Source organism: Lagopus leucura, unplaced genomic scaffold (assembly GCF_019238085.1).
Source record: "Lagopus leucura isolate 7727_CA_CO unplaced genomic scaffold, USGS_WTPT01 Super-Scaffold_100037, whole genome shotgun sequence".
Lineage (NCBI taxonomy): Eukaryota > Metazoa > Chordata > Aves > Galliformes > Phasianidae > Lagopus > Lagopus leucura.
Window position 1 is genome coordinate 1,616,141 of NW_024962286.1, and position 22,443 is coordinate 1,638,583.

The window sequence follows — 22,443 nt, forward strand, 5'->3', positions numbered from 1 at the left end:
CCCAAGCCCCAGCCCCACGTTACCTGTGTGGCTGTACTCAATGATGGGGGGCAGGTAGGTGCCACTGCTCAGCTCCACCGGCACGAAGGCTGTGTATTTACTGATGACATTGCAGGCCTTGCTGGTGTGGACGGCGTTGAGTTGGTATCGCCTCCCTGGCCCTGCATGGGACAGACAGCAGCATTAGAGACCTCTGCATCCTCTCTGAAAGAGCAGTGATGCGCTGGCACAGCTGCCCAGGGAGGTGGTGGGGTCACCGTCCCTGGAGTTGTTCCAGAACCGTGGAGATGTGGCACTGAGATGTAGGCATGGTGGGGGTGGGTTGATGGTTGGATCCCTTGATCCAATGAGGCCCCTTCCAACCTGGGATGTTCCATGGCTCTATGGTGCTACATGAGGCCGAGGCTCCGTTACCGTGCTCGATGTCGCGCTCCCTCTCGGCAAGCAGCTCCAGGTCCCTGATGACGGCCCTGGCTGCCAGCTGGTGGAAGGTCTCACTCCACACGTCCTCCTCGCCCTCCTCCTGCCCGTTCTGCTCTCGGAGGAGTGCAGCGAGGTCGAAGGTGATTTCCCACTGCATGGGCTCACCGCCCCGCAGCCCCTTCACCACCGCCTTGCAGGAGGCGCTTGGGGAGCGCGGGGAGCCCCGGGTGGCACCGGAATCCCAATCCTGGGGCTCCCAGTCTGAAGAGGTCTCTGTTTCAAACGTGAAGGATGGATGTTGGGCAGCCTCTGAAGAGAGAAACACATAATTAACCACAAAGCCATATTTAACCCTCCCCAGTTGGAGGCACTGAGCGGTGGCACTGAAGGATGTGGTTAGTGGGCACGGTGGTGATGGGGAGGTGGTGATCTTGGTGGACTCTGCTGACTTTGGCGATGCTATGATTCTGTCAGTAGGGATGGGTTGAACTCGATGATGTTAGTTTGTCATTTCCAACCTCAAACACTGTATGATTCTATTGGCAACGCCACCCAAATCCCTCTCCCACATTACCCAGCTCCCCAGGGCTCCGGCTGTCGGATGAGGACTGCAGGCTGGCATCGAGAAGCCCTGAACTCCATCCCACAGCCACGTCAGGTGCTGGTGGGGATGCGGGGCAGTGGCAGGAGGACACGTGGCTCTGCTGCAGCAGGGAGGGCCGGCGGGTGCCTGCACCACAGATCCAGGTGGTGGAGATGTGTGGGGTGGCAGTGAAGGGCTGGGGAATGCAAAGACATTGAGCTTTACCCCCTGGCTGGGACAGACCTGGAGGGTGTCCCTGAAGCACCAAGGTCCCAGGGGCTCTTTCCCTATTTGCACAGGAGGTGAAATATGGGTTTCAGCCCTGCAGACATTTTAATGGCTTCATTTGGGAGACAAGGGAAAGAAGAGAGATGGAAAGATCAAGCACCAGTTACTTGGTAACAGGAGGAGGAGGGTGCAGAGGATGGGGAGAAGGGAGTCATTTTATTTTATGTTTTAAACAAGGCTGTTTCTCTACTTGCAGGATACATGAATCTCCCCTGCAGCATCTCTGATGCTGCATCCAGCACGGAGAGCAGCAAGCAGCCAGCCTCCATCACTCACCACCGAGGGTGTGATGCTCTGTGAACTCACCAAACAAAACAGGGAAGCAGAAAACTGTGTGTGTGGCCCAAACAACACCAAGCACCCCAATCTCAGAGTCAGTCAGAAGTGCTCCATCCCATCCCAAGCTCCATCTCCATCCTGAGCTCTCCTCCCAGAGGGGGAAGAAGCCAAGCACTGAGCCGCCCATTGCCAGCCCTGACCTTTCCATCCCAGCACGGCATGTGTGGAGGCGAGCAGAGGGCTCACACTCACGGCCCAGTAAATGTCAAGCCCTGGCAGCCAGCCTCGGAGAGCCGCCAGGAGCCCTCACAGCACAAGGGACAGCAAAACCAGGCTGCAATTAATTACGAGCAGGATGCACGCTGGTAATGGTTTACTGCCCTCCAGAAGGGAGTCATTTCCATCTCTGCCTTCATGCTGAGCATCCCACGCACAGGCAGGATGCTCTGCGGGCCTCAGAAGTGCAAGGAAGGTCGCAGGTATCTCCCAAACCCATCAGCTTGCTTCTCCTGTGCTTTTTGTCACCCTCCCTGCTGCTGCTACAGGACAGAGGCTTCATTCCCATCCTCTCGCCTCCAGCCCCCCTTCACCCCAGTGTCAGCAGAAGAGAAATGAGACCCCAGCATCCCTCTGTGTTTCCATGGGAACAGAAGTGCACGGCCGCTGCACATCCTCCCAGTGCAGATTTCAGCACTGGGCATCACAGTTATGCTGAGGACAGGAGAAAACCCATCCCCACCCTTCCACAGCACAGCTCCAAGCCCTTTCCAAGGACTGGGTTCAGCCTGTGGGTCGTCACATGCATCCAGACCCCAGCCTGAAGCTGTGCTATATGCTTTGGGTCCGACCTGGGGACCTTGGAGGGCACAGATGTGCCACGGTCAGATTATACACCATAGCCAAATGCTGGGGAGATGGGCAGGAGGGAGCCTGGGGATGAGACAACAGCAAAGCTAAACACAGACCACGCAGGTGTGGGAGGAGGAGAGGAATTCAGCAAACAGAAGCAGGGAGCAGGATCCCATCAGCATCCCATCTGTGTTAGCCACATGCTTGTGGCATGCTGCAGCACACCCACCAGGGCTGGCGTGACCCAGGCTCCTTCTCTTCCACAACCCAGACGCTCCCAGTGCTGTGGGCTCACCCTATGGCACAGGGAGCACCTCTAGGGGTAACCCACCTGGAAATGCACAGGCTGTAGCTCAGGGCTGAGCTGCTGCAGGTCCTGCAGCTGGGTTTTGCGGAGGGGGTTCCTCAATAGCGCGCTGCCCGGGTCGCTGGCCGTGGGCTCCTTGTAGAGGGGCTGGTGGTCAGAGATTTGGTTGGCACTGTATGCACGTCTCCTGCAGGACACTTTCACATCTGAGTGGGGGAAGAAAGGGTCAGCATCAGTCCTCCCGAGGAGGATAAGGACGTACTCAGCCCTGCTCGGTTCAAAGCAAAGCAGCAAAAGCGCAGAAGAAAACAAGAGCCTACACTCAAACCCCAGGGGATGGCAGGAGAGCTGGTTGGGGAGGCTTCGTCTGAGCAGTTTTCAGCCAGGAAAAAAAAAAAAGAAAAGAAAAGAAAAAGGAAGGAAAAAAAAAGCTGACTGCATTTACCCAAACCTTCCTGGAGAAGACAAAGGGTTTACTAATGAAATTTCATTAGTGCAGACATTTTCCTGTCAGAGCAAGAGCAAAATTTCATTTGGAAACGCATGATTTCTCATTGTTTTTGACAAGGCTGTGAGGATGGGCTGCGCAGTTCCTCTCTGACTATCAGCAGAGGATATCCCACAGGTAGCAGAGGTTTCCCCTGCAGCACGGGCCGAAGCTGGAGCTGCTTTGGAAACCTCTGGGGAAGGCAGATCTCCAGGGCTGCCATCGGTTTCCTGACAGCTTCGGGTAAAACATCCGAACCAAGCAGCCTCGTCGAGATGTGTCATCCTCCCACAAAGCCCTCTGACACTTTGCAGCTGGGGAGATGGAGCTGTCAGGCGAGCAAATCGGCAGAGCAGAGATGAAAGCTGGTTAGGAAGACAGGGGCCTGACCGGCATCCGTGTCTGATTCTCCGCTGGGGTCCCTGCCTGCCACCAGCTGATCCGGGGTGCTGCATCCCTCTGGGTAGCTCCAGCTCTCAGCACCAGTCCCCTCTTCTTGGGAATGAAAGAAAACGGAGCTGCCCGACTCCTGGGAGCGCATGGTGCTGTACCGTCGTCTCTTGTCCTGGGGAGAGCAGAGATGGGTTTGGGTTTGTGCACTGATGCCAAGGGGATCTCAGCCACGCAGAGAGCACAGCGACGGTGGGAGAAGCGTGGCACTCACAGCTCTGGGCTTGGAGATGTACAGCGAGGTGTCACAGATGATGCTGTAGCCCACCAGGCGGTCCCCAGGGAAGAGGCAGCTGGTGTTGAGAGGGGAAACCAACACCTCGGTGCTTTCAGGGAAGACCCACTCCACTGACACATCACTCAGCACTGGAGCCATCGCCTTCTTCAGCGACCTGATCACCTGGGGTGGGGAGCAGGAGGAGGAGGAACCACACCAAAAGCTGTGGGGCTGAGCCATGAACCCCAAAGCCTGTTGGGTTTGGTTGGGGTTTGATGCCAGCACAAATAAATGGAGATGTCAACACACTGCCCAGCGCCCCGATGGGGAAGGCCAGCATCTGTGGGGACACGTGGACTGCAGAGCCATCCCTGCACACTGTGGGATGTCAGCACTAGATTCACAGCTTTGCATCTCCTGTGTTCCCTATTGTTCCCACTGCTTTGTCACCGGCTCTGGAAGATGCACCAGGCTGTTTTATAAGGCTATTAATTGATGCCTCAGACTGCTGAAGGCAAAGCACTATATTAATAGCTCTATTTAAAAAAAAAAAAAAAAAAGAAAAAAGAAAAGAAAAAAGAAATCACCTCCCTTCACTGTCTTTGCTTTTAATTTACATCAGAAACGGTGATGCTCTTCTGTCTTAGAGAGGATTCTGTGTGCTACAGGTCCCTGCAGAGGGACAAGGGCTGAAGCCCTTTGAGATGGAGGACGCAGAGACAGAATTTAAGGACATTTCTGAGCTGAGGACCTGATTGTCTCACGGTTTGTCACTCAGTGTGCATGCTTTCACCAGGAGACGGAGCCCACAAAGGACCATTCTTACAGCACAGCCTCAGCCTTCGCGGGGAGAGCGAAAACGAAGCTCCCTCATTTGCTTTAAAGTCAGCTTAATAAGCAAAGCAACTGCAGCACGCTCCCCTCCCTCCAACCTCGGGTACTGCTCGCCTGAGCAGCGCCAGGGCTGAGCCTGACTTCAAAACTAATTGGCTGCTTTGATGCCGGCTCTCTGCCCTTCCTCTGCTCTGCGGCAGCAGCTGCTTTGAAGCCGGAGCGGCTGCACGGCGGCTATCGCCTCTCCCATCCCCGCGTGGGATAAACACCTCCCACTGCCTCCGCCAGCGGAGAGGAGGATGCTCCCATCCCCTCCTGCTCGTCCACCTGCTGCCGAGTGGGAGCTGCAAAAGCAGCAGCAGCAGGAGGAGGGGGAACGGGAGTGCAACGTGATGGTTTGGAGAGGTGATGGCACGCGGCCGTACCTTGGGCTGCAGCCTCTCGCCCTCCGCCAGGAACTCAGCGATGCCCCTGGACACAGCAGCTGCTCCCTGCACCAACCTCCTGCAGGCGTGGGGCCCAATGCCGAAGCTGTAGCATCTGCAAAGGGAAGAGAAAAGAGCTTCGTGTTTGCGTGGCTGGAGCGGGGCTGGGAGCTGCCCGCCCAAGGCCGGGTTGGATGGGGCTTTGGGCAGCCTGGGCTGCTATTAAATGGGGAGGTTGGTGGCCCTGCACGTGGCAGGTGGTTGGAGATTCATGATCCTCGAGGTCCCTTCCAACCTGGGCCATTCTGTGATCCTGTGATTCTGCAGAAGGCATCGCTGCCCATAACATGGGGTTGGGATTGAATGGGTTTTCAGACCCCTTCCAACCCAAACCACTCTCTGATTCTCAGGTTCCATGAAGGAACAACACTCGGGGCTTGCCAGCAGGATCCCCAACTGCTTGGCTGCCAGGTCAGCTCCTCTCCCCACTGAGTGCCTGCGGTCAATAGCATTAAAGAGCTAGTAATTATCTCTGCTCACAATTAAAACAAACATTTTCTCAAGGCAAGAAGAACCAGCTGGGTGAGACTGCTGCCATCACACAACTCAGCAAGCCAAGGGCTGCAAACCAGGGGCAGGCAGAGGGAGAAAACACCCTCAGCAGCCATCTGCATCTGCACCAGGGTGCTTTTCTCTTGGAGATTTTAATCCCCAGGTGGCTGCAAATCTTCCAGAGATTCACACCCTCTTCTGATCTCCCTTTGAGCTAAGGGCTAAAAGCCCAGATTCCAGCACCAAGAGAAGGGGACAGGTAGTGCTGTGCTGCTGAGAAGCACTCAGTCCTCCATGGATGAAAGAAAGGAAAGAGCAGCTTCCCTGATCAGCCCTGGACTGGGGAGGAGTAAGGCTTTTTAGTGCTTGATTCATTGGTTGGCAAGCCTAATGGGTTTGGAACTAAATGATCTTTAGGTTCCCTTCCAGCCCAAGCCATTCTATGTTTTTCTCCCATTTTCCTGATGTTTCATCTCTCTTAAAGAGATGGAAAAGAAACCAGACCGTGATTGTTGGGGAACAGGCTGGGAGCTCGCCGCATTCATTTCCTGCTCATCCCATTGCTCTTTTTCAGCAAATTCAATTCCCGTCCTGGAAGCAGCTGAGTCCGAGCCCAGATGTGCTTCAAAAATAAAAAAAAATTTAAAAAAAGGAAAAAAGGGAAGAAAAAAAACCAAACAAAACAGCAAGGAAGATTGCTGGTGTGTCAATCTCTCCTAGCAGGAAGCACCAGCAGAGAGCCTGTGAAGCTGTCAGCCCAATTCTCCTGTGCTTGATTGTTAGAAAAGCATCTGAACTTCTGGGATCTGTTCCAAACCCTTTGAGGTTCTGATTTCCTGACATGGGCTCGGCTGTGAGCTGCAGCCCCCCAGCCCTGTGCCCCATACCTGGTGGAGCAGGCGTGGTTCCTCAGCAGCTCCAGCACTGTCCCTGTGTTGCCCACAGCCTTGTGAGCCAGCAGGAAGAGCAGGCGGGGGTGGCCCCTGCGGATGGGCTGCCGGAAAATCCACTTGAGAGGAGACAAGATGTTGGGGCTCCCGGTGTCTGCATGCATCCTCCTGATGCTCTCACAGGCCACGGCCAGGCTTTCCTGTGGGAGGAGTGTGGGATCGCCCATCTGACCCCCAGCTCCCATCCCGTCCACCCAGCACTCACCTCGCAGTACGTCCTGCTGGCTGGGAATAGGATCTTGAAGGTGGAGCTGAAGGTGATGATGTTGAAGAGGCACGCTGGCATCAGGCTCTTGAGGGCCACCAACAGAGCATCCTGATGGAAAGAAGCAGTGGGTCAGCACACCGTGCCTCTCCTGTACGCTTTGGCTTCATAGAACAGCTGGGTTGGATGGGATCTTAAAGCCCACCCAGTTCCAACCCAATGCCATGGGCCGTTTGCCACCCATGAGATCAGGTTGCCCAAACCTCACCCAATCCAGCCCTGAGCATCCCCAGGGATGGGGCACCCACAGCTCCTCCCATGGCAGTGCTCAGGGAAGATGTGGCACTGAGGGATGCGGTCAGCGGGCACAGTGGGATGGGTTGGGGTTGGACTTGGAGATCTTGGAGGTCTTCTCCAACCTTAATGATTCTAAATCGGTTTCTTTCACATGATTTCCTATGCTGAGAAATCTCTGCATATCGCTGCTCTCTTGCAAGTTCCCTGATGTTTTTTTGGGTCCTGATGCAGCGAGGATGGCGGGGTGCTTCCAAAGAACAAAATCCCTGTTTGCTCCAAGATGGTGAATTCTGTGCTCACCCCGCTGCACTGCAGCATGGAGTTGGGGGTGAGAAGCAGAGTGTGAAGCGGAGCCGTGCGACACATAATGCACTGCAGTGCCCGAACTGGCAGAAATAAACAAACAGCTTTGAGTCGCACAAAAGGAGAAGCCTCCCCCAGCCCCAACTCCCTTATAGCTGGCACAATTAAAATAGCAAAGAGAGGCTGCTTCCAGAACTTGTCATTACCAGCAGTGGTTATCTAACTCGCCTGCTCCTGGGCTCTTACATAAGAGGACAGAGCTTGGAGCTGCTGGGACGGCCACCGTGGTCAACTCCACCAGCAAGCAGTGCTGCAGGAGGGGGAGCAGAGAGCTGGCAGAGCTGTGTGTGCTCTGATAAAGGCAGACTTCTGCCTAGGGCAGCAGAAAGCCCACAGCCAGCCCTGGGAGAGGAGCTGCCAAGGTCACACCGGCCGCCTCCTGGCTTCATCCCAGGGCAGGGCATGGGCAGAATGCTGCGTGGTCCACGAGTGGGGCTGCCCTTTAGCAGCTTCACAGCGAGCTGTTATCTCAGCCCTACAGGGATGTATTTATATCGCTGCTCCCAGCAGGCTCTGGGGGTTCTGGCTCCTGCAGATCTGACATCGCGCCTTGGAACTCGTTACAAAGATTAAATAAATTATTAAAAAAAGAAAAAAAAAGGCATAAAAAACCACCCAGATTTCCAAATATTTCTGTTAAAGCACTTCCCGAAGCGAGCTCCCAAAGCCTGCCTTCTGTTTCATCAAGCAGAAGGATTTATTGCTTCTTGCAGTAAATATTGATCCTGATCCCATTGCACTCTCTATCAATACGGCGGCTCAATAAGAAGAGATGTTTGCCTCCAGAGAAGTCAATTCCCAGTTATTTTGCCAGCTCAAGCAGTGCTGACGCAAGCACTGTCCCTTCTCCCTGCTGAAAGGGATCAGATGCAGAAAGCCTTGAACTTCCCCCCAACGGGGTCAGATTAGAGACCTCCTGCCCAAACCCAGCCCAAGTCAAAGAACCCAGAGTGGATGCTTTGCAGCAAAGGAAAAGGGGGGGGGGGGACCTGTGGCCTTCCTGGGGCTCGGTGCCATCCCTCAGGGTGACAGCACACTCCTCATCGCTGGAGGTGGATGTCCTCAGTCAGTTCCCATGGAAACAGGAGGAGGTTGGGAAGGAGATGGGCTCGAATGCTCCCTGCCTGCAGGCAGAGCTGCTGTCGGAGCAGGGATGCGGTGGCTCCGGGTGTTTGCACCCAAACCTGGTGGTGGTTGGGTTAGGGAAGGTTGTGATCACATCATGGAGCCTCTGCATGCTCAGCCCAGCACCCAAATGCAATCAAAGCCCTGAGGGACTGTACAGTTCCCTCTCACTCTCTGCAAGGAATACACTTAGGGCAGAGTGGATCCTGCTCAGGAAGATGTGATGTCCATTAAGGTCTGGGGCTCAGTTGGCCCCTAAAACCAAGAGAAACTCCACGCAGAGCTTCTGCCAGAGACTGCAGCTTCTCACCAACACCCGCCAGCTGGCAGCCAGCAGACACCAGCCTGCCTCCAACGAGTCAGGCAGTGCTAACGATAATTAAAGTTCCCGCAGTGCTTTCCCCTTCACCAGGTCCCCAGTGGGCTCAGAAACCTCTCCAGGATCTGTGGGCATAGGATCTATAGGCAGCAGCAGCACGAAGCAGAGCCAGGTCCCAGGAGGGATAAATAAGGGCTTGTCCTACAGCCTGGACAAACCTCAAGTGGTGACAGCAAGGGGACCTGGCAGCTCCATGGGAACCCCAAAATATCCCAACCTTCCCATCACCCCGAGCTCCCAGCACGCTGCTCATAACCCCACACCAGACCACAGGTCCTCGTTTGTGTTTGAAAAAGGGATCCTGGAGGTGTCTGCAAGGGCACAGCCAGCGTTTAGCCCTACAATTGGTCTCTGGATGCCTCAGGGCCCCGGGCCCAGAGAGCTGGAGGTTCATAGAACCACAGAGAGCAGTCCAGCAGCACAAACCTTGGCACGGCGGATGCTCGTGCTGCTCCCACTGCAGTCCACCAGGAAGATGAATTCTCCAGCAGCTTTCTGCAGGTCAGCCGGGGCCGTGCTGAGCTCGGGGCAGAAGTTCAGCATGAGGACAGGGTGGTGGGGGATGTCCTTGTGCAGGCGCTTCCGGATGATTTCCGTCTGCAGAGAAGAAGGAGAGGGTGTAAGAATTCAGGAGAGTGATTTTTCTGCCTCCTTTTTTCATTAATTGGCTGCTGGGTTTTCCCAGGCTCCCCAGGCTGCTTGCTGGGACTCAGGATCCATTCTGCGGCACTTGGGGGGGATGTGGTTTATGGGCATGGGTTGGCAGCTGGCCTGGTGATCATAGAATGGCCTGGTTTGAAAAGGAGCACAACGCTCATCCAGTTCCAACCCCCTGCTGTGTGCAGGTCACCAACCAGCAGCCCAGGCTGCCCAGAGCCACATCCAGCCTGGCCTTGAATGCCTGCAGGGATGGGGCATCCACAGCCTCCTTGGGCAGCCTGTTCCAGTGCCTCACCACCCTCTGTATGAAAAACTTCCTCCTAATATCTAACCTATTTAGATTAGTGGTCTTTTCCAACCTTAATGATGCTGTGATTCTGAGCAGCAGAAATCTGCCCCAGTTGTTGAGGGCTTTATCCAAGGTGAGCACCTCACCAAGGCTTTCTGCTCTGTTTCTCATCCTCTGTGCAGTTTCTGCCCAGTCCTCCTGGGGCACAGAGGTGGCTTTCCCACAGGGAAACGATTCTGGAATGATCCTCCTCATGATAACCTGACATGCTAAAGACAGAAATAATTAGGGAGCCATGTGAGCCGTGGCGTGGGAGGTTCATTTTGTTCCACCTGCCTCACGCTGAACGCAATTAGAGGAAGCGCCTGCCGTGCGAGCAGCCCGTCCTCATCACCATGCTGCAAGGGGAAGGGAAAAGAGAAGGGGCTGCAGCAAAACCAGGAGCACCAGCAGCATGGGGAGAAACCACGGAGCATCACCAGGTGTGTCCAGACAGCCCCTGCTTCAGGGCTGCAAGCACTTCAGGGACCTCCCAGCAGTCCCCTCCTCTCGGCCTGCTGCATGGCAGGCAGGGAGCGCTGAGCCGTCACTCAGCCGGGGCTGCTGAGCCATAAATCCCAGAGCTGAGGTTTTTCTATTTGCTCGTCAGCAGAACAAAGAGAAGTTTCTACTACCTTGTCTTCGGCTGAGCTCGTTATTCCAAGCCAAATCGCTTCCATCTCTCTGACAGCTTATCCAGAAACGGTAAACATTTACGGAGCAATTAAAAGAATACTTTATTCAATGTCACTGCAATAATTATAATACTGTTAATGCTATAATAATGTACCTACCTAATTACGCTATGCTAGAACAGCACTAATTATACACACAATACCCATCTCGCAGCTTCTTCCACACCCGGTTCATCAGAAGCAGTGCAGAATTTTCCCCTCCTCCTCCACACAAACCCCTCTCCAAGGGGGCATGATGCAGTTATGGACAAGCACTGCGAGCAGCCAACCACGTAATCACCCAGCTGAAGGAAAGCCTCGGTGCCACTCACCTTTTTCTCAGCACTGGGGTCCTTCTTTGTGCCCTTAATGAAATCACTCTTCCCCTTCAAGTGCTGTTCATACTCTGCAGGCGTCATATCACCTTCTTCCATTAAGATGTGAGGCATGTGGGGCTCTGGAAATGCAGGAGAACCCCACCTCAGCTCAGCTCCAGGTTTGGAAGAGCTGCATGCACCCACTGTTGCGATGGCTTTTGAGGGGATCTGGGGTTATCTTGTACAAGTCTGACCCCCAGCAGTGTGTGCAAAGCAGGGGCAGAGCCCACGTACCACTCGGGTGGATGAGGATCTCCACAGGTCGGTCAAACGTGTGCCTGTTGGCCAACGTGATGACGATGCTCTTCGCTGAGTGAGCGGAGGGGTCGGCATCTGCTCGGATCTCGTGCGTGGGGCTCTCAACGCCTGCATGGAGGGACCAAGGGGTGGTTAGGGAGGGCCAGAGCACCCCACGCAGGGGAAGGAAAGGAGGAGGATGAGCGTGGGCAGCACAGGCAGCCCCGTACCTGCCAGCAAGCATGGCCCCCGGATCTCCAGGTGGAAGCTGAACTCGTACTCAGAGGGGTTGGTTACCTCACTCTGCAGCAGCTGGGCCAGACAGAAACTGCTCCCAAGCTCTGGGCTCCCCAATGAGCAGCACTGCTTGTCCCTGCAAGTGAGGTGAACCCCAATGAATGCCTGAGTGCTGTCTCCCTGCACCAGTCCCAATCAGAAGCCATCCCGTTGTTCCATACATTCTCAGCAGGTGGCTGGAAAGGCTGCTGGTGTTTTCCAGACTGGGCTGAGGGACCCTGGGGACACACACAGCTGGCAGGAGGACCCGCACAGCCCCGCTGGGCAGCGTCTGCAGCTCAGAGGAGGTGCTGATGAAGATGGAGACGCTTTCCAAGGGAGGAATCATGCCCAGGTTGGCCACAAAAGCAATCCTCTCCAAGTCCTCATCCATCACAATCCTTCCTGCAGAGAGAGACAGCTGTATTAGGGTGTCACAACCACAACAAATGTCGTTCCCTAGGCCTCCCAAAGTCACCCCCACCCCGGACCAAATGCCCACACCATCTCTCCTCTCTGGGGAGCCCAAACCACAGCCCTCTGCATTACCATTTTGGCAGATGCCATATGGACATGAGTCCCCTTGACGCCATGACACATGACAGCCACCCACTCGCTACCACCTCCCCTTCCCCTTGGCTCCCTGTGTTCCTCAAAAGGCTCCAATCTCTCTCACCACCCCCGTTGGGAGCTCCTCCATCAGGGAGGCTGATGCTGTTCAAATACACGTCGTCAATCTTGGCTTTGTCCTTTATCTGCACGGTCACGGCACGCTGGCAGATCACTGCCTCAAATCCCACGACGGTGGTGCCTTCATCCAGGGGAAAGATGAAGAGCCCTGCCAGCCAGGAGGGTTTTAGCAACACCAAGCCTTCATCCAGCACCCATCAGCCTTGGGTTCTCTGGAAGAGCTCAAGGCCAATCTGGATGAGGCCCTGGGCAGCGTGGTCTGGTGGGGGGCACTGGGCATTGGAACTGTGTGCGCTTAAAGATCCCTCCCAACCCAGCTCAACCATTCTATGCTTCTAATTCAAGAAGAAGAGCCAAGTGCTGCACTGGGGAGGAACAAGCACAGGATGTGCTGGGGGATGCAGCTGAAAATGCACGGCAAGGCAGGACCCAATGGACACCAAGGTGACCACAAGCCAGCACTGTGCCATTGCTGCCAAGGCAGCTAGTTGTGTTCTTGGCTGCATCAGGCACTGCCAGCAGGTCGAGGAGCTGACCCTGCCATTCTGCTCTGTGATGGGACACAGGGACACACAGAGGTGGTGGGATTGCCATCCATGCAAATCTCCAAGAGCATCTGGATATGATTCTGGGCACCAGATCCGGGTTTCCCCGTGGGGGCTGGGTGGGATCAGAGCCATTCTATGATACCCAAACTCACACTTCTCCAGTCGTACCCTTTAGGCCCACATCACTTTGCATTTACAACCATGGGACACAACTCCCACAAGCAGCACGTGCTTCACTTGCCTTTGCAGGGCTGTGCCTGCAGGTTGCAGTAGGTGAGCGATGCTGTCATGCCCAGGGCATATCCACTGACACAGGATGTCACCTCGGAGGCGGTGAGCAGCAGTGGGCAATGGGAGCTCTGGTTGATCAGCCCTGGCATCTTCACCACCACAGGGTGCTTGGGAAGGAAGAACCCACGAGAGGAGCCTGGAGCACCACGCGTCCTCCTTGTGCCTTCACAGCCCTGAGGACAGGAGAGGTGAGTCCTGAGCACCACATCTCTGTCTGCACACCTCAGCTGCTCAAGCTGGGGCAGAATGGCTCAACTTCAGCCTTCCCTCCACGCTGCAGTGCCTCGGTCCCCAGGGAAGGATCTGCCCTCCCTCTCCACACCGTGACTCATCTCTGGCTCAGCAAAGCTCAGCTGTAAAGCTTCTGCCAAGCGCCGCAACCCTTCCCCTGGAGGTTCTGCTCTGTGCTCCCATCCCCAGCGTGTTTCCTCCCCTTCCAGCACAGGCACAGCGCTGCGGGAGACGCAGCATCATTTCCAGCCAGCTGACGCATAGGTGCTCGGGGCGAGATAACGAGGACTGGCTGCACCGCAGAGAGAGGCAGAGGGCATCGGGATATTGGGAAGTAATTAAGCACCAGATGGGGGAGGAAGGAGAGGGAGCCCTTTGCCTTAGGGAAGAAAGGGAGGAATGAGCAGGGGAAACGAGGAATTCATTTCTGAGAAGCCCTGGAGGTGAATTCAAGCCCCAGCGGGGGGACAGCAGCAGTGTCCCCGTGCTCCCGCGGAGGTTGGCACAAGCGGCAAGCCCCATGCTTGGGCTCAAAGTCCTGCTGGCCACAGCTCCCAGTATCACTGCCGCGGGTTGCTGCAGCCTCACAGCCGCTGGCCTGGCCCCAGCGGGGCGGATCAGAGCCGCATCAGCAGCACCGTAATCCCATCCGCGTGCGCTCGGATAGAAGTCACCACTCGTCCGGCCAAGCTCAGCCGCAGCGCACAGAGGTGACACCGCAGGGCCGCACACAGCGCCGGGATAACCCCTCAGCCCCCTCTACTTGGAGGACGGCTGTTGTGCAGAGGGTTCAAAATATTCCTCCGGCTTCGTTTGCATCAATCAACACTGACATCCAGCGGCTCGCAGCCCGCTTACAGCCTCGCAGCCGGCCGCCCTTTGCAGGGATGTGCGCGCACGGCCGGCCGGCCGCCTGTTGCAACGATGCGGTGTCGGGGCTCACGCAGCACCTCGGGGAGCCGCAGCGATGCCGTTCAGCCTGGCAAAGCCCGCACACGCAGCCGGCGTGTCGCTGCTCCTTACCTTGCCCGTGAGGAGGAGGAAGGTGGGCCGGGGTGGGGCAACTTCTCCCCTTCTCCTGCAGCTCGGGAAAGGAATCACGCAAGCAGCGCTTCACGCCGCTCTGCCTCTGGAAGGCACGGGGAGACGGAGACGAAAAGGGAGAGAGCAGGGGAGGAGGGAGCGGGGTGACCGAGGCACGGACACACGCAGGCGGACGGACGCAGGTCCGGGAGCCCGTGGCAGAGCTGAGCCGTGCGGAGGTAACCATGACGATGATGCTCCCGCACCGCCGCCTTCGCCTCCGCCTCCCGCGGCCCCTCTGCGGCCCTGGGGACACGATGCGGAGCCCGCAGGGACAAGAAGGGTCCGCGGGGTGCCGCGGCAGCGCCCTGCCCCGCTCAAAGGTCCCGATGGGGCTGCCCCATAAGCGCTGCTGTCCCAATAGGACACGTGGAGCGGGGATGGGGCGCGTGGCTCCTCCGCGTTCCGGCCGCTTCCATGGCTCCGTTCTCCCTCTCTGCGTCTCTATTTTGAGAATGGAAATTGCAAATGTCACAGCTGTGCCCTGAGCCCCAGCTCACACATGGACCCACTTATGGGGGAAGCCCTCCCTTCTGCAGCAGCTCAGCGACTGCAGCGCAAAACCAAACATCCCAAAGCTGCGCGTGCCCACCTCGCTCCTTTCTCTCGAGGTTTCCCCAGCATTGCGTGCCTCGGGAGCGGGGCTCATCCCGCACCGTGCAGAGGGGGACCCCAACCCCGCAGCACAGCGTGGGACTGACCCCACTTAACGCACAATCACTGAACAGGGCTGACCCTACAGTAATACATCAGGACAGGACCCCACACCCGCAGGGTAGGGGCACGGCCTGACCCCAACCCGGTGCTCCCTCCTAACCACCCCACCCCCCCATCGGGCGCGGGGCGGAACTTTGCTGCCCCGGAACTATAGTGCCGGTGTCGCCGCCCCCAACCGGAACCGGAACAACACCGCGCATGCGCCCTTCCCGCGCCCGGCGCCATTGCGGTGCTGGCGGCGCGGCCTGGCCCGGCCATGGCCACCGACTCGTGGGCCCTGGCCGTGGACGAGCAGGAAGCGGCGGCGGAGTCGGTGAGGCCTTCCCCCTCCCTACACACGCACATATACGCACACACACCCTCCTCCATCCCTCTCCCTGCCCCGCAGCCGGGCTCACCGTGTGTCCTTATTGCAGCTGAGCACCCTGCAGCTGAAGGAGGAGAAGGCCAAGCCCGACGCCAATGGTGAGCGATGGGGGGAGGGCGGGCCGGGCGCTCCCTGAGGTTCGCGAGCCTAAAGCTCGCCCTCCTCCCCCCAGGTGCCGTGCTGAAGGCGGACGACAACGTGGAGAGGACGGAGGATGAGGAGAAAGGTGGGTGTGCGCTCGGAGTCGCCGGATCCTTGGGGATCTAATGGGAAAACCCCACGTGTGGCCGCTCAGGTTTCATTCTGCTGCCGTTCATCCTCACCCCACGCAGTATTTTGCCCCTGGAACCTTCCCAAGTGCTGTTTCCTCCTGCTTTTCTTTCCTCGTCGGGCTGTCAGTGTCAACCTTAATGATGGTATGGAAAATAGGGAAACCTTAAAAGCCACCTGCTCCCACGTCAGCAGACAGCGGGGTGTTCAGCCCTGCTTCCCAGTTAGATGCTGAGCTGTAGGAACTGAAATGAGTTCAGCCCTGAGGTCTCCATTCAGCCTTAAAGCTCTGCCAGCTTCACTTTGTGAGGCTTAACGTGTGAACCCGTGGGATGTCCTGGCATTCAGGAAGGCTGGGCTGTCTGTGGGGGGGAATTTGGGTCTTTCCTTCCTTGGGTAGCACAGCATCAAACCAGCAGCAACACCTGCGATGGCTTTTCCACCTCCCTTTTGGCAGAGGACCGAGCTGCCCAGTCCCTGCTGAACAAGCTGATCCGCAGCAACCTGGTGGACACCAGCAACCAGGTGGAGGTGCTGCAGAGGGACCCCAACTCACCGCTCTACTCCGTCAAGTCCTTCGAGGAGCTGCACCTGTAAGTGCCAACGTGAGCTGTGTGTGATAGATTCATGGACTAAGAGGTGGTCGTGTGGGGTTGTTGATCATATGGGTGATCTCAGCTTTGTTGCAAGGGAAAACGGACCTGCTGTAACTTCACACTGGTTCTGCTTCCTTAACCTTAGTGGCTGGGTGTATCCCAAAAGGCAGAGCTCCTATAGCACCCGTCTGAGTAACTCCTGTCTTTCAGAAGGCAAACAGTCTGGGGGAGTTAGGAATGAGGCAGCTGGGCTGAGTGAGCCCTGTGTTGTGACTTGGTGCAGCCTTAGCAACTGTGTGAGAGCTGGGCTTGGTGCGTCCTTGAGCAGTGCAAGGTTACCTCTCAAAGGGCTTTTGTTCCAGCCTTCCTCTGAAAGTGATACCGTCTTTTCAAGCAGTGTGTTGTGCTGAGCAGTGGGAAGTGGTGGGCAGAACAAGTGCAACCTGTTTTGAGTAGAGCACTGCTTACTGCTAGGAGCTCCCTGCTATGTGACCTGAGATTCAGGTTGGATTAGAGGACAAGATTAGTGGCCTCTATTCCAGGATGGCCAGGATTGTCTGGAAAGCTGCTTTAGAACATGCAAGAAGCACAGCAGCAGCCTCTGGAGCTGTGATACAAGGTTTTCCATGTTGAAAGGCAAGCGTGCAGGATGGCTTAGTAAATTGAAGGTTGGTTTTTTTTTTTTTGGTAAAGCTTCTGTTCCAAAGAGCACTGCGCTGCTGCTTGCAGCTTCCTGCCACTGATGGTGGTCATGCAGCAGTGCAACCCCAGCAGGGATGCAGGTGTCGAGGTCTGGCTGCAAGGGTTTTCTTGCCCTTTGGGATGGTGCAGCTCCTTGCCTCTGAGATATTCCAAGGCAAAGCTTAAGAGAGAACGCCTCTGTTTCCAGGAAACCACAGCTCCTGCAAGGAGTCTATGCCATGGGCTTCAACAGACCATCAAAGATACAGGAGAACGCCCTGCCCATGATGCTTGCTGAACCGTACGTACGCGCGCCTTTCTGCGTCCTCACCGTGTAGGAAGGGTCTGAAAGATCCTTTCAGAGAGGGGAGGACGGCGCTGGGGCTGTGGGGAAAGGACGGAGCAGCAGCACGTCTCAGAGCTGTGGGAAGGCTCAGCCTGCACTGCTCTCCCCCAGCGTTGTGGGGTGGCTGGTTTTCCTGAGCTCACGCTGATGTTGAACCCCGCTGTGTGTCGCAGCAGCCCGCAGAACCTGATTGCACAGTCTCAGTCTGGTACTGGCAAGACAGCTGCCTTCGTCCTCGCCATGCTCAGCCGTGTTGAACCTGGGAACAAGTACCCACAGGTGGGTTGTAGCTCCTGAGTACCCACAGGTGGGTTGCAGCACGGCTGAGCCCTTCTGTGGGGGTTTGGGGTGGTGCAGAGACCCCCTACCGAAGGGCCTGAGCTTCTATGGAGGCTTTTTAAACCCAATTTCCTTGTGAGATAGTTGAGCAGCATTACTGAGGCTTGAATTCTTTCCTTAAAAACATCCTGTTGGTGTTGGTTGTCTCATGCTCATTGTTCCTCTGTCTCCTCCAGTGCCTGTGCCTTTCCCCAACATACGAGCTGGCACTTCAGACAGGAAAAGTGATCGAACAGATGGGGAAGTTTTACCCGGAGCTGAAGCTTGCATACGCTGTCCGAGGCAATAAATGTGAGTAAGCTGGAACACCACCAACAGACTGCAAATGAAAATGATTTACCTTGGGTTGAATAGAGCACTGGAACGTAATGGTTTTTAAACATCTGTACAGAATATGAATTTGATGTAACGAGAATTAACTCAGTGGGTGTCCTGGGGCAACGATGAATGCCTGTGGTTTATTCCTTAGCTCAATCTGAACTCAGTATGAGTTATATTGTGGCTGATCTCAAAGCTTGACGGGTGGCTTTCTGTCTGGACAGTGGAGAGAGGTCAGAAGATCTCAGAACAGATTGTAATTGGCACACCTGGCACTGTGCTGGACTGGTGCTCCAAGCTGAAGTTCATAGATCCCAAGAAAATCAAAGTGTTCGTCTTGGACGAGGCTGACGTGATGATAGCAACCCAGGGCCACCAGGATCAGAGCATCCGCATTCAGAGGTAAGCATTACAGCTGTTGTGTAACATAGGGGCAGCAGGGCTACATTCTTGGCCTGGTGACTGCCACCACAAAGCAACGAGATTCAGACAGCACCTTTAGCTCTAGTCCTGGCAGCTGGTAGAGGCAGAACGCTGTGGAAAGATAAGCAGTCGTAATTTTCTTCTGGAATAAGCCCCAGAGCATGGCTTTATTCCCTTTTTTTTTTAAGAATGTGAGCCTGTAAGATGTGGGAATGATCAGGTGTGGGTGAGAGAAGTGAGGCTTTGCAGCCACTGAAATAACTGGCTCTGAGGCTGTCGGTCTGCGTTGCCTGGGGCGTCCATCCAGCAGCAGGTTCCAGGGTGCTGCGTGGGAACGCTGCTCACTTTGCTCTCTCTTGCAGAATGCTCCCCAGGGACTGCCAGATGCTTCTGTTCTCAGCCACTTTCGAGGATTCCGTGTGGAAATTTGCTCAAAAAGTTGTTCCTGACCCAAATATTATCAAGCTGAAGAGAGAGGAGGAGACGCTGGACACTATTAAGCAGTATTACGTTCTGTGCAATAGCAGAGATGAGAAGTTCCGTGCTCTCTGTAACATCTATGGTGCTATCACCATTGCCCAGGCCATGGTCTTCTGCCACGTGAGTCCTTTTGGGGAAAGTTACTTCCAGCAACCCCATTGGCCAGGTGTCCTTTTCAGAATGGAACTCAAGGAAGGGATGGGGAAGCCTTACAGTTCAGCTGATACGTAGTTATTCCTGGCCCTCACATTTGGTAATTGCTGTCATACGGAGCTCTGTGAGCTACACCAAAGCTTTTCCCTGGAAGCCACCGTAGATCTGAGAAAAAGCAGTGCAGATAGCTGTGCAGAGCTCTGCTGGTGAAGCTCAGACCGGGTGGAACGTGTAGGTTCAGTCTGCTGCAGCAGCCTGCTTTTCTGCAGCCTCCTGGCGTCAGCCATCGTCAGAGCTCAGGAAACCAATAGGAAACAGTTTAATTCAACACTGTGTAGAGCCTCTGTTGGATTTCCCAGCTTCTTTCTGCTCAAAGGTTGCCCTTTTCCAAGCTGAGTGGCTTTGTTGTAATGACGATGGCTCTGAGACTTCAGCGTATGGGCATAACGCAAACCTCGCTTGTAAAGTGGAGTAAAACTTCCTCCCCAAGACAGGCTTTGCTTTGTGTTTCAGACCCGGAAGACGGCTGGCTGGCTGGCAGCGGAGCTCTCGAAGGAAGGCCACCAGGTGGCACTGCTCAGCGGGGAAATGATGGTGGAACAGAGAGCCGCGGTGATAGAGCGCTTCCGAGAGGGCAAGGAAAAGGTGCTGGTGACCACCAACGTGTGTGCCAGAGGTAAGGCGAGGCAGAGCTGTGCCGAGGGGCAGAAGCAGTGCTTTGTTCACATTGCTGGGCGGTTTGCAGACAGCATTTCTATCCTCAGCTTCCACTCCAGACAGATGAGGGTCCCGAGGTGACTCTGAGCAGTTCAGGCTGTTTTTCATTAGCCGTGCTGGTGGGATTCTCTGTGCTGATAGCTGGATGGCTTCTATGTCAAAGTACCCCAGAAGTATCTCGTGAAGAAGGTTTATTTCCAGCTGCACGTGTGGGCTCTGTGGTTGTTGCTGCTTCTTGTGTTGCTTCAGAGTTTGAGACTGGCTGTTAAATCTTCCTTCAGTCTGGGGTGACCACGGGGCAGCTGTCTGAGTATCTGTTGGAGGCTCTGACCAAAACACACACGGGTCAGGCCACAGGAGGCTGATCCTGCTACAGAATCGTGGCATCTGCTGCTTTCTTTGATCAGGGATCGATGTGGAGCAGGTCTCTGTTGTTATCAATTTTGACCTTCCTGTGGACAAGGATGGAAATCCAGACAATGAGACCTACCTGCACCGCATCGGGCGCACGGGTCGCTTCGGCAAGCGAGGGCTGGCGATCAACATGGTGGACAGCAAGCACAGCATGAATATCCTCAACAGGATCCAGGAACACTTCAGTACGTGTCCTCAGGCTTCTTTTTTTCCCTAAAATTAGGGATAATTCTGAGCTTCTGTGGATGGGAGCAGATCTGACTGACGGCTGTTTGTTGAGCCCGAGCGGATCAGTGCAGCTCCTCAGGAGGAAGCAGCTTTCCCTTTGCTGCCCTCTGCCGTGGCGTCTGACTCGTTTCTTGTCTTCCACAGGCAAAAAGATCAACAGATTGGATACTGACGACTTGGATGAAATTGAGAAGATAACTAACTGAAGGACAGCTGCTGGAACCGGTGCGTACCCTGCAGTGGAAGCTCTCCCACTCCAATTGGATCAGATTGGCACGCCTCCCAGCTCGTCCCGAAGAGGACTCCTAAGATACGAGTACACAAAAATTACCTCATTTTAAAAATTGCAGTTGGACTTTCAAATGTGCAACTAAAGGGGGGGGGAGGAAGAGGAAATGTTTACAGAAGCTTTTAACATTTCTTAGTCTAGCCTTAAAACGGGGGAGATCTTTTGAATGCTAAGAAGTAAACTTGCCACCAGTGGGCAATGCGTAATTACTGAAAACTTATCTGGGGGAAGAAAAAAAAAAACAGAAAAAAAGCTTTATTGCTTTTAATTGAAGCAAAGTTCAGCGTAAACACGATCAGTTAAAAGACAAAAAAAGAGACGAAACCAAGGCAGCTGGTTTTTAGGTAAAAACTCAACTTGTACAAAATAGGATGTCAACTTCTGAGCTCTTCAGACTCATTTCTGGCTTAATGATGGATTTGCCCAGCTTCTCGTTAGGTAAATTGCCCAGGGGGGTCTCCAGTAAGTCAGAGTCTCTAACACAGGTGCCGTGTTGCTTTTGCTGGGCAGTGCTTTCTTTTTACTTTGTCCTTGATCTGTTAGAGCAGCCGCTGTGCAGTGGTGACAGTGCTGAAGTCAGTGCTCGAGAAATTCACCTGAAGCATTTAACCTTGCCAAACGATTGAGGGGTGGGTAGGGAGGGGGGGGATGGTGTGAAGGGAACTGTACTAATTAGTTTTCTGAATAAATTTGCCTCTGTAAAATGCTAGCATCCATTGGAGTGGGGGTCAGCCACCTTCAGGCAGGCGGTGCTGGTTCTGAGATGCTGCTGTGTGAATCATGTATACAGAACTGCTGGATTTCAGATTTCACTGACCAATAATAGAAGTATTTATCTGGCTTTAAAAAAAAAAAAAGGAAAAAAAAAAAATCCTAACTGTGTGTTGACCAAAAACAAAAAAAAACCAACCTCCTTTTAGAAATGCCAAATTTGTACCTGTGATGGGATGCTTCAATATCAGAGGTGGAGGAGAAGCGCTCCCCGCTTCCATGGCGCGCAGTGCAGCTCAGCCGTGCCCCTGCCTGAAGGTGAGCCATGCCAGAGAAGGGACGAGCAGCAACTCCTGTGGCTTTGAGTTGGCTTGGGACCACTGCAACACACAGGGAAAGCCTGCAGGTTGCAGCCCCAGCCTGGTTTGCAGGAGATGGAGGCTCCTGGGGATGCGCGTGAGCAGCCGCCGGCCGCTGTAGGAATCACTCCCCAACAGATGCACACAGTGTAAATTTAAAACTAGGAATTTATTCTGGCCGTCATATTCTGTTCAAAGACAGGAACGTGGATCCTTTTACCAAGTAAAAAAAAAAACAAAAAACAAAACAACAAGAGGCTCGTTTAAAATGTACCTAAAATTTTAGGAAACCGTGCACCCTTTTATCGATTTGTATAAAGGCTTTGGGGGGGGGGGGAAAAAAAAAGAAAAAAAAGAAAAAAAATCTGTGAAACTCTTTTGTATTCTGGGGTGTATCTATTTTTATTCAGTTGGAAACCTATTTAAAGTGGCAGGTGAGTGAGTGCTTGCGTGCAGAGTGGAAGACTTGTTGCAATCACCTCCTTTCGTGGTACAGCTGAACGAGCTCGTGACAGCAGTGAGTTGAATTGTCATGAAAGCTGCTGCTGGGCCTGTGTGCTGTTTCTAATGTACTTCTAATTGGAATAAAGAACACATACCGACTGCTGCCTCAGCTTGTTTCTTAAC

The 22,443-nt window shown here is 54.7% G+C and overlaps 2 protein-coding genes across 4 annotated transcripts in view; one reads left to right on the plus strand and one right to left on the minus strand.

Annotated features, from left to right (window-relative positions):
• VWA5B1 (von Willebrand factor A domain containing 5B1) overlaps window positions 1-14,578 on the minus strand; it is an 18,197-nt gene extending 3,619 nt beyond the window's left edge. For both annotated transcript variants that reach the window (XM_042883404.1, XM_042883403.1), the window contains exons 1-17: window positions 14,349-14,578; window positions 13,045-13,267; window positions 12,242-12,403; window positions 11,748-11,970; window positions 11,520-11,662; window positions 11,287-11,418; window positions 11,008-11,132; window positions 9,440-9,610; window positions 6,850-6,960; window positions 6,582-6,784; window positions 5,143-5,257; window positions 3,881-4,066; window positions 3,607-3,781; window positions 2,754-2,935; window positions 998-1,202; window positions 415-732; window positions 24-161 (exon numbers count right to left, since the gene is read on the minus strand). In XM_042883404.1, coding sequence (XP_042739338.1) covers window positions 24-161; window positions 415-732; window positions 998-1,202; window positions 2,754-2,935; window positions 3,607-3,781; window positions 3,881-4,066; window positions 5,143-5,257; window positions 6,582-6,784; window positions 6,850-6,960; window positions 9,440-9,610; window positions 11,008-11,132; window positions 11,287-11,418; window positions 11,520-11,662; window positions 11,748-11,970; window positions 12,242-12,403; window positions 13,045-13,183 — 2,728 coding nt within the window. In that variant the 5' untranslated portion in view covers window positions 13,184-13,267; window positions 14,349-14,578. The remainder of the gene's footprint in view (window positions 1-23; window positions 162-414; window positions 733-997; window positions 1,203-2,753; window positions 2,936-3,606; window positions 3,782-3,880; window positions 4,067-5,142; window positions 5,258-6,581; window positions 6,785-6,849; window positions 6,961-9,439; window positions 9,611-11,007; window positions 11,133-11,286; window positions 11,419-11,519; window positions 11,663-11,747; window positions 11,971-12,241; window positions 12,404-13,044; window positions 13,268-14,348) is intronic.
• A 775-nt stretch (window positions 14,579-15,353) lies between these two features.
• Window positions 15,354-22,419, plus strand: LOC122186549 (ATP-dependent RNA helicase DDX19B). 2 transcript variants are annotated; one of them, XM_042883321.1, is made up of 12 exons: window positions 15,354-15,438; window positions 15,542-15,590; window positions 15,665-15,718; window positions 16,220-16,355; window positions 17,248-17,340; window positions 17,559-17,664; window positions 17,901-18,015; window positions 18,267-18,444; window positions 18,828-19,065; window positions 19,612-19,774; window positions 20,223-20,414; window positions 20,602-22,419. In XM_042883321.1, exons 1-12 carry the CDS (start codon window positions 15,382-15,384, stop codon window positions 20,661-20,663), a joined length of 1,443 nt encoding a protein of 480 aa, XP_042739255.1. In that variant the 5' UTR covers window positions 15,354-15,381; the 3' UTR covers window positions 20,664-22,419. The 2 variants fall into 2 exon arrangements, with proteins under 2 accessions (XP_042739255.1, XP_042739256.1); XM_042883322.1 differs by having other exon boundaries at window positions 17,562-17,664.
• Window positions 22,420-22,443: the final 24 nt, after the last annotated feature.